Source organism: Mycteria americana, chromosome 9 (genome assembly GCF_035582795.1).
Source record: "Mycteria americana isolate JAX WOST 10 ecotype Jacksonville Zoo and Gardens chromosome 9, USCA_MyAme_1.0, whole genome shotgun sequence".
NCBI lineage: Eukaryota > Metazoa > Chordata > Aves > Ciconiiformes > Ciconiidae > Mycteria > Mycteria americana.
Window position 1 is genome coordinate 12378119 of NC_134373.1, and position 10880 is coordinate 12388998.

The 10880-nt window shown below is 47.3% G+C and overlaps 1 protein-coding gene across 1 annotated transcript in view; it reads left to right on the forward strand.

Annotated features, from left to right (window-relative positions):
- PLCL1 (phospholipase C like 1 (inactive)) overlaps positions 1–8117 on the forward strand; it is a 210317-nt gene extending 202200 nt beyond the window's left edge. Inside the window, exon 6 of the mRNA XM_075512158.1 lies at positions 6629–8117. Within this exon, the coding sequence (XP_075368273.1) occupies positions 6629–6811 (183 nt within the window). The 3' untranslated portion in view covers positions 6812–8117. The remainder of the gene's footprint in view (positions 1–6628) is intronic.
- The last annotated feature ends 2763 nt before the right edge of the window (positions 8118–10880 follow it).

The window sequence follows — 10880 nt, forward strand, 5'->3', positions numbered from 1 at the left end:
CACTTGTCCAGCACCAGCTAGGTGCTGGCTGGGATGCATCGCCTTAGGGCTGGGGGTCTTGGCAAGTTGGTGAGTGCCCTCGAGGCTGCCAGTGTTGCTTGCAGGTGTGGTTTCATTTCCGAGACTCGCGCAGATATCAGGTGCGAACAGGAATTTTTTTCCCCTGCGTAAATAGTAAAACAGTTGGGAAATACAGTGCAGCCAAGGCCAGTTGTGCACTCCCAGTGTTTTTCCTGGGTTTTTCCTGAGTTTCCTTCTGCTCTCTGAACCTGCTCAGCCCCTGTGTAACAGCAGACAGGCAGGAAAACCTGGAGCCAGCATCCATATGGCTGGTTCATGAAGTGAATGGCAAAAGGATGAAGTAATGAGTAATCTGGGATAGATACAGAAATACTAGGAGATTGTTCCTGTTAACTATTCCTCCTCTTCCTCTCTATTGTCTTCCTCATCCTTGCTGTCCTAGGTGTCCCTGCTGCTGGCTACGATTTGAGCAGATCAGCCCTAGAGCTTCTGACCTCGTTGCTCGGCACAACCTTTGATTCCATTTTAACGCTCATGTAAAAACTCATGTTCACCTTGTTTTTATCACGCAGACTTGTGTCAAAGCTGCACACAGCAATCTATTCCACAATGGTTTCTCTTTCCTGCTCTTGCTTACAGAGATTTAACACTTCATATAACGATGACTGCCTTTCCCTGGGTGGATATTTTCTTTTTCATGCATCTCAGATCTGTTCCCCACGTGATGTAATTGATTCTCAGCTCTGTTTCCTTCTTGCAAATGTTTGCTAGACCCTGCTTTGGGAAATGGGAGGGAAGGTCTCTGGCTGTTAGTAACACGCTGATACACCAAAATGAGACACTCAGTTTGACGTCTGAAATTACTAGCAAATACTGAGAAACGTGGTGACTCAGGCCCCAGCGAGGACTCAGTCGGATCGCCCGATTTACTCGGTGGCAAAGCTGGTGCTGGCTTCAGACAGGTAGAAGCAGGCTTTTGCATTTGGTTCGGAATTGGGTATGTGGGAAGCTAACCCCAAACCCCAGATCTTAAATGATACACCAGTGGCACAAGGAGTGCCATTTAAGTGCCATCTTTTATATTCATGGCCTTTTTATTTCCCTGGCAGGAAGTTAATTTCTCCTATGCAAGGGTTTAAAATAAATTGGCAAGTAAAGTTTGGCCCCTGCTTTTCCTGTGGGGTAACTCATTTTTGCAATCCTTTATTTTTTTCAGTGTGCGAGAAGTGATTATACGCTTTGTGTACGGTAATTTTTCATGCCAACGTGTGCACTATGATCTCTATCACAGAGCATAAAGCAAAGCTCTTGACAAACAATATGCAGTAATAATGAAAAGGGTGGGCTTTTAAAGTCTGCATTGATACAGAAATAGTCTGTATGTTTTCGGAGTACCCTGTTCTGAAATGTGGTTGTATCATAATCAAATTGATATCAATTGTTCCCACATTTAACTTTGAAGGAGGCTTGGAAAAATATCTGCTTTTCGTAATAAGTTTAACATAGCAGTGTAATAATTTCATTAATGATTTCCTCAGGATTACATTTTCAAAGCCATGCGCAATCATTTAATTGTGCGCCTCCTTATTAATATTAAACACAATTAAAGTCCCACTGTGACACTTCGAAAATGCACCCCTTGCGGTCAGTGCCACCTCTGCACAGAGTATCTGCGCATCGCAGCAGCTCTCCAGCATTTCTGCTTTCTGAGTCCCTGGGCACTGACTAGGGGTGCCCTTACCTTACCCGGGTTACCTCTGAAATGTGGAGCGATGCGATGCTTGCGGTTGTTCTGCTCGGCCGCGTCTGGCTTTTTCAGCCAACCACTGGCAGCCTCTGGAGATTTTACTTGGTGATTAAATAATAATGTAAGAGCTTGTTTCTTTGAGAAAAAGTTAAAAAATAACAGCAGTATCATGAGCGTGATGCGGCATGGGCGGTAAGACCTCTGTTATTCATTGTTTGTTTACTCAGCCCTCGAGGAGCGGAGAGGAAAGCTCCCATAATGTGCTGTCAGAGAACGTGTCTGCCAGGAAATAAGCAACCGTCTACTTTAGCAGGCTGCAGATCACAAAATGGCCTTCGCAGCCACTGTTTCAGCCTCCCGGAACACACGGCCAGTTTTGAACGCCGGGAAGGCCCTGTTGCTCAACACGGGATTTTCCCCTTCCCCGGGTAGTAAAGCAGAGGCGTCTGTGTGGGGCAGCCTGTTGGTGCGGTTCAGGTCTGCACGGGCTGGGCGGTGGCCTTCAGGGTCCTCCTGCAGCCCCTGGTGCTGGCCGGGCAGGTGCCAACACGGGGGCTGCCGTCCTGCCCGTGCGGTAGCCGGCGTCCCCAGGACGGGTGGGTACCCGGAGCCAGCGGTGTGTCGTGACCTGCACGTCGCAGGGTGTTTCCCAGAAACCATAGGATAGAAATAGTAATTATTTATTAATGTACATACTCACGCCCAGATATTCATATTTATGTAGAAATATACATGCAACATATTTTAAAAAAAAAAAACAACTTTGTGGAGTCGAACACAAAATGGTGCTACTTACCTAACCCGCCTCCTCCTCGCATTTCCCCAAGCTCAGAGTCTGGGTTGTTGTTGGATATAATGAGCTGTTGTCTTGACTCATAAAAACTTAGGAGTTTGATTTGGCAAAAAAATTAAATAATAAAGAACAACCTACAGAATTTGTCCCATCTGTGGCCATTGCCAGTGTCTGTCTAGAACTACTCATGCATCTTAAAGCCTTTCATGGGTTGTCACTGGAACTGAGCAATATTTAAAGCCATGTCAGATTATCCCTGTTTTCTAAGTAGTATTAGCCTGTCAAAGTAAAGGCTTATAATCTTACACTTGCTTGCCAAGCTGCATTATTTGTTCTGTAACGTTAATCTGTGCTGAGGCTCCGCAGTTAGTTGTAGTTAGGTGTATGAAACCTGACATTTAATGTTCCCTAACTCTAAATAAAAATGGGCCCCTTCATCAGTTTTTCAAGTAGAACGCTCACTCAGTCTCTTCTGGCTTAATTTAGTGGCCTGCCAAATGCTGAGTTTAACCTTTCTCACAAGTATTTATTTTCAGAAAGGCTGATGATATCAATAGCAGAAGGGGGGGAGATGGATAGATGCCGAAGTGGACTGTCGTGATCTCTCTTTGTCTGGAAGAGAGATGCTTTGTTTGTAAGGGCAAAGAGGGTTGTTCTGTGCACAGAGGTGATCACAATGACTGATTTATGAACGTTGTTTCAATGCAATGATACTTTTAAAGTTTACTCCACCTTCTATCCAGTATTTAGTTCGTTAAGGTGTTGACACAATTTTGCTGACATTTTTCCGGAGTGGATTATGCTCACAGCCGGTTTTGCAAAGCAAACAGATGGCTTTTCAAACAGAGCATGCCCACAGATTATTTTTTTTATGGTGTCTCTAGAATTATGACAGCTCTGTCAGAGGGGGCTGGTTTGTCATTAATTTTCTTGTGACAGATGATTTAAAATCATTTTTGCTCCTTCAGCTTGCTCAAATGAACCAGCTGTTTAAAGATAAAAAATACAAGGAGACTAAGACATAAATCAATTGGTCTGCACATGAATGGAATCGCACTATTTTGATAAGTCCATTTCTGTTTTTAGATCGCTGTAAAATAAGAATGTCTTCAAAATATTGGAAGTATGCTCAGGAGGAGTGTTTTTCTTCTTGGAACCCGAAGACATGTCGTGCATTGCCGCAGATGAAACCTGTAATCTGAATTGCCTGGTTCCTTAAATGTGAAATTGGAATATGCATAAGGGAGAGCGGGTGGCTCAGCACCCTCACACGGGGTGTGAAGTCCCTTGGCTTCTGGGGACTTTCAGACACGAGTCTTGGCAGGGCGGGCTCAGGCTGTCATCCTCCAAGCGGGGGTGTATCAAATTCCAAGTAGCTTCCCTTAAATGAGTGTCTCAAGAGAGTCCTTAATGCAAAGACACAGTTTGTGGGCCACCCTGAGAAATATTTGCATGCTTTGCCCTCGCTCTCAGAAGGAAGATGACATGAAGAAGGTGACATAGACTCAGCTGAAGCTCTTTGTGTCAGCTTATGGAGCTGTATCCATCTCGTGCTGCTGCATGACGGGAAATCCTCCTCCTCCTCCTCCTCTGTGCATGGTGTGGGTGATTGTTCCTGCTGCCCGGGGAGACGCTGGCCATGCCACAGCAGAGGACAAGCTCCTAGAAGTCTTTCCCCAGACACCCCAACGAAGGGGATGCCAGGTGCTTCAGGGTACTGGGCCTTCATCGTCAGCATTTTACCTCTCCGTTGCACTGGCTTTCCCAGGTTTTGGGCTTAGTTGTTCTTGATGCTGTAGGGATGTCTACTTTGAGTTGTTTCTTGTGCTAAGGGGATTTTTCTGTTCTTGTGCATGAATACACAGCACCAGGTTTTGACTTAGAGAGGTTAAGGCTGCAAAGCACCATCACGCTGATTTTGTCTGCGCGTTGGTGCAGCCTTTGGTGTCTTCAGTCCCATGTGCATGGTAAGAAAAAGCAGCAGCCCCACTGCAGCTGGGTCTACTTCATTCTAAAAACAAATGATTTAAAACTGCACCTGTGTAGCGAAGAATCTACCACCCTTTTTGATAACATTATTGTGTCATTAATGATACTGCTGTTGGATCTCTTTGCCTGTGCTGCGGTGTGTTGTCCCTGTTGCGACAACCCCGGCACGATTGCTGTGCCGTTTTGCAGACAGGCGGGGAGACGGGGGTGTGCCGGGTGCTGGAGGCAGCTAGGGAGCTTCTGGGTTCCTGCCTACCGCCTTTAACCATAAGCTCAACCTCTGTCCTAAAAGCAAGATCACAGCTATGTGAAATATGTGCTGCGTAAATTATTCTTGTTTTGTTTTTTCAAACCGTGTCTGCTCGCTGGATCCCAAGCTGTTTGTCTGTGTATTCCCATAACTGTCATGCTGCCGAGATACAAATCTCTTCAAAAGAGCTTCATACCAAATAGCGCAGAGCCGCTCACGCAGTCCCGGTGCTTTTTGTTACTCTCGCATTGAGTTGGATTCCCAGCATCTGGGTAGCGATTTGCATTGTTCAGCAGGGACAAATTCCTGCCACTGGGAGATGAGGCAATCCCGTTCTGGGGCGCGGGCTGCCATCCCTGGCTGATGCGGTTTCCCACGTGGTGTTTACCAGTGCAGCGGGACTTGCAAGCCACCATTGTTTCTTCGTTGTGAATATTGTTTACGGGGGTTCAGGCGGTGCAAGTCCAGTGCCAGGCGCTGGCGAAAAGGGAACTGGGCTCGTTGGTGTGGGATAAATCCTTCCTCTCAGCTCCTGGGGAAAGGGAGAGCAGCGAGATGCTCCCGCTGCTGGACGGTGTCGTGCTGTGACTCGCCCAACACATCTGGTGTGTTTTGAAAACCGAAGGAGGGTCAGTGATCAGTCGCCCCAGGTCCTGCTGTAATATCTGCTGTCTCCTCTGAGACCCCGCACAGCATCTGTCGTTCGCCAGAGGCCAGGTTAGGCTGCGGGGACGCGAGTGTGACATTTCAGTCAGCGGAGGTATTCCTTCTGAATATGTGTATAACCAGCTGCAGCGCGTGGTGTACTTTAAGCTGTACTTCGGGTGACATTAGGAGAAGAGCAGCTCAAGTTCTTAGTGATACTGAATTTTAATAACCAGATGCATCTCCTGGCTTTTATTTATTTGTGTCCTCTAGCACCAGAATCTTGTCACTTCGCGGCACTTGACATATCAATATTGCATAAATATTCATTTTGGCATTTCTGAACACCAACTCCTTAATACGAATTTCATGTAACACATTTTTCCTGATGGTTGCAAATTGGATTGACATCCTGTTAGTCACCTCACCTTTGCACGCTCTGAGAAGACACAGAAGCAGGCTTTTGCTCATGAAGTCTCTCATTCCCGTTCGTGCGCTCAAAGGTCCCAAACAACGTGGTTCAGATGGATTCAGTGTGGCACCACAGGGTGCTGTGCTTCTGGCAAGGGCGCAGTTTGGCCTGCCTCTGCTAAAGGAGGGCCCGAGGCTGGGGAGCAAATCCAGGTGCAAGGAGGGGTGGGTACCCGGGGTCTCAGAGCTCAGAGGGGACCCCCAGCTGGGGACTTGCCCTCATTGCCACCTGGGGTCTGACGCCAGGGGTGTTCCTGCGAGGACGTAGCAGTGGCACGGGGAAGGGGGTGCCGTGTGCCGTCGCTGCCCCGTCCCTGGCAGGTCCTCGCTGTTGACTGTGGAAGAGGAAATGCTTTCCCCCGTGGGGCTGGGCTCTGGGGAGTGATGGGCTCCTCAGGGCCGGGTCCCAAATTACCTCCCAGGGGGTGACCTGGAAGGGGGTGGGAGTCTGGTGCCTGTGCCTCTCACCCTGCCCGCTGTGCCGGCTGCTGCCTTCCCCACCGAGCCAGGTGCCAGGCTGCAAAAGGGGCTTCAGTCCCTTCCCCGGGGGCTGGCATTCACGGCGGGCAGAGGGGATTTGAGACGGGACCTGGATTCTGTTCCAGGCACCGCACAATATGGCAGAGGCACGAGAGCAGTATTGCCGTTTTCGGTCCCGAGCGATGTGTGCGATCCCTGACTCTCTCCTGCATGTTTGTCTGTGCACCCTCAGGGCCAAGGAGATCTCCTGAAGAACGCCAAGAACGAAGCCCTGGAGAACATGAAGCAGATCCAGCTGGCGTGCCTGTCGTGCGGACTGAGCAAAACTGGAAGTGGGCACGTGGACGCCAAGTCGAAACGGTGCCTGGAGGCAATACAGGAGAAGGATGCTGGAGATGAGAACGGGAGGCTGTGAGGGGAGGCAGAGCTGTCGCATTTGTCACAGATTTCAATAACTCTAAACTATTTTTTTAAAGCATTTAAAAATTCACACAGGAATGCCCTCTACAGGGCGTTGATAGTATTAAAATCCTCACAATGTCAGTATTTTAATGCCGTTAATTTATCTAAGTTAAACTCTGGTAGTGAGATTTCTAATGAAGCCAAGCTGTCTGTATGCAAGTGCGTGTGTGTGCGCACATGCAAATCCTGTAGACGCCCTTTCATGCATTACATTAGCCGTTTGCTAATTTATTCCTTTGTCATCTTTGAATAGGCCTGTTCATTCTGAAGATCAAAACAAATAGAGAGTACTTGTGTCAGTTTTGTGCTTTATTTTACTCTCCAGCTTTTATCATTTAACTTATAGGTTATGTTACTGTTACGCTGTTTAAACAAACAAACAAAATACAACAACAAATGTCACCGACAGCTGCTTTTGTGAGGGCAAAACCAGTGGTTTGCTGCAGATCCTGAACGTGATTTTTAATGAACAATTCAAACCAAGTAAACGAGATATTAAATGGTCAGAGTTGCTGGATAGATTATGATTAGATTTGAGGTGTACATTTTACTGAATTTTAGCAAACTGCTCTTCGGGATACACCCAGATAGCACGTACTAACATAAGAACTAGCTGATTTATTTCATCCCAGTAAATCATTGCTACCTTGTAGATCTGCAGGACAGCTACAGTCTTTGCTGATAGGCATTAACTTGTGTAGTAATGAACATAGCTAGTCAGCCCCATAGTTACGAGGAGAGCTGTGAATATCCTTCGGTGATCATGAACTCTGAAGGTGAGCTTCAGGCCGTTCTGAAGCACCCGGTGGTGCCAGTATTGGAAGGAAGGTTTTACAGATTTCACAAACTGTGAGCTTTACTGCAAGAGGTGTGAGAGGTCAGATCTTGCTTGCCACCTTCTGCTTAGATGTTGGATGAAGCAAGCAGGATCTGGCTTTACGTTGTTGTGGTTAGGAATCATGCTGTGCTAGAAATTTGAAGCAAGGCTGCAGAACTGCTACAGATATAGTGTAGAGAAATAGCTTGGGGAAAAAACAGGGTACCAGCATTTTTGCGCAGCAGTTACAAATATCCTGACACGTGTCATATGTTTAGGGTGGTTCTGAGAATTGGATGCCTCTCTGTTCTGCTGTAGAAAGGAGACGGAGAATGTCATGAAGCAATGTATCCTCGTCCCTCCCAGTGTCCAGCTCATGTATGCTCACAACATTCATTTCAATCGTTTAAGTACTGTGCTTGAGTGTAGTATTTGTGTTACCTTTAACAGGACTAATTGTTTTATGGTTATAAAAAAGACTATATTTATTTAAAGCATTGCTTTTATTTTGAAAAGCTACTTTTTAAATTAATTTGATTAACAAATATGCTACTTTTCTGAACTTAACAAAAAGTAATTGCTGAAAGTTTGACCATTGGAGAATCTTATATAGCTATTGTGTTAAGTTATTTTTGACTTCTTAATAACACTATTATGTTCATGTTGCACATTACTGAGAGAGTAAAGCTATGAAACAACTTTGACCCATGTTTTTAAAGTGATTTAACATAGAAGGTAATCAGTGAGACTTGCATAAAGGTGGGTTAGAGTGGGTAAGTTGCTTGAGAGAAGGTCCTGCTCTAATAGGAACTGTATTATTGCAAAGGTTATAACTTGGATGCTTTAAATACCATTCCAGTAAAACTTGCCGTACTTGTTCAGATCCAGCCTTAAATCCTCGGTTTGTTTCTCCATTAGGTTATGAGTGTGTATTCAGCCTTCATTGAGGTCTGGAGAGGGGTGTATTTTGTCTTTCAGGCAAGGCATAAAGCCCGGATCAATGGTGTAAGTGTGCACATTCACATTTTGCCCTCCTGGGTTACCTTCCTGATTTCATCTTGGGTTGTGTTTCTATGAAAAACAGCACTTGGCCTTCAGTATTTACAGTTAGGGAGGATGGAAATTGTTAACCTAGCACCACCGGTTGTGAAGGATCAGCCTTCGGAAAGCATCTCTCTCGGAAGGGAGAGGCTGCATCAGGAAGGGTGAGTGGCTTGCCTCTTGGTGCTTCATTTAAACCTAGAAATAGCTTGATTTTCTCAGTTTGAAAGGCTATCCTAATGTCGGTACAGGAACTGTTGGCAAAATACCTTCTAGTCCTCCCTCCTTCTCTGATGTTATAAACAAATGAACATAAAATTACATAGAGAAGGGCTTGCTTTCTGTGCTCACATGGAAAGGGGTACCACATAGCTCTTGCTGTATATGCATTTGCAGAACCAGAAGACAGTGGCTGGATGGAAATCCCATAGCATGCATGCCCACGCCTTTCATACCCTGTTTAGCATTCGTGTTGTGTCCTGTGCCAAGGTCATGCTGCGTGGCTTTCTGTATCAAAATACAGGGAGCAGAAGACCTCGGGCACCCTGGATTGCCCCGGGCGGCTGGGACTGCGCCTGGCGCTGGTGCCCACAGCCCTGCGGCTGGAGCTCCTCCCGCACGAAGGGAGGGCTGCCCGCAAAAGTGCATCTCGCCTTCCTCTGCGCCCCTTTCGAAGTCACTGGGAGGGGGGGCGGATGCTAAAGCGGCAATCGGTGTAATAAAAATTCAGCCTTGAAGGAGAACACATGGAAAAATCATATCCAGTATCGACAGCAACAACACACGGGGGACTGACAGCCTGGCCTTTCGGGGAGGGTTTTGTGACATGCCTGGCTTCTTGCAGTAGCACAACAACCTTCTCCAGGCCCTGTGCTGGTACGATTTGCCTGATGTCCCACCTGAATGGGCGGATATTATCTATATCACTTCTGGGGGAGTCATGTTGGGAGGAAAGGGTTAAAGGTATTTGCAGTTGTTTACAGTGTGTTTTAGCAACTAGAAATCAGAGAAGCTCGCAGGGACTGGCATGGGGAGGTGTCTTCCAGAGGGAACGCAGGAGTGAATCTACTTGGGCTCTCGTTCCACCTCTGCCACAGAGTCCTACATCTTTACAGTATTTATTTTCCCTGCGTCCTTCTCTCATCTGTAAGATAAGACTGATGATGTTTTCCTTCCCAGGCACGGATTAGGTGACGGATTTCTGAAACCCCTTTGAGTGTGCTGGTGCTCTCAGGAGTTCCAGGCGCTGTGTTTGGGCTGTCCTGTTACACCAGCGTCTGCCAAGTCCTCCCGCCGCCGGTGAGCACCGGTGAGCCGGCGCGTGCGAGGAGGCTGAGCCGCGACCTGCTCCTCTCTCCCGAGGGCATCGGTTCCTCCAGCGCTCAGGGGTACGTTGTCCACGTGCTTGTGTGTCTGGCCCCTACCAAACTGCACCTTTGGCCAAGCGTGGCGGAGGGGCAGCCGCCTCCAAGGTTAAGTTCCTGCAGATTTCCCAAGCAAAGACAGGGCAGGTGGCTCAGAGAGACCCCTGGCAGCACCTTCCCTGGGCACGAGTCCGCAGCGTGACCTCCACCTGCGTGTTAGGCACCAGGGCACACGAGAGAAAGACTGGATGCAGAGGTTTCACTTGGATTGTGCTCTTTAGGTACATGAAGGAATCCAGCCATGAAGCATGAAGGCTAAATTTGTCCAGCTGTTCATGCACCGGATTTGTCTTAAATCAGCAGGAACAGTTTTTACCAAATTTCAGGTGCTGGCGTGACCAGCAGGACTGACCCCTTTCCCCTCCCTCTCCTGAGCTCAGCACGAGTTAAAGCACCATGCTGTTCTGCTGCTTTCTGTATCATTTTTCATGCATTTTATTCCCTGTTTTTTAAAGGGATAACGCAGCTTCCCAGTGCAAACAAGGTGAGAGTTTTGCATGTTCTTCTTTCTGAGATTCATCTCCCAAAATAGATTGCTATCAGATAATTGCATGCACAGAGAGAGCTTTCCTGTATCTCTTTCATCTATCTGTTCAGACTAAAACATTAGGTCAAGGCCTCCTTGGCCTCCGTCCCACTCCTATGGCGATAGGCAGCAGCCTCGCGCAGGGGACTAACTCGGGAAGCTTCAGAAAAGAAAAAGGTGAGGGGGTCGCAGGAGCAATCTCTTCTCGCCTCCC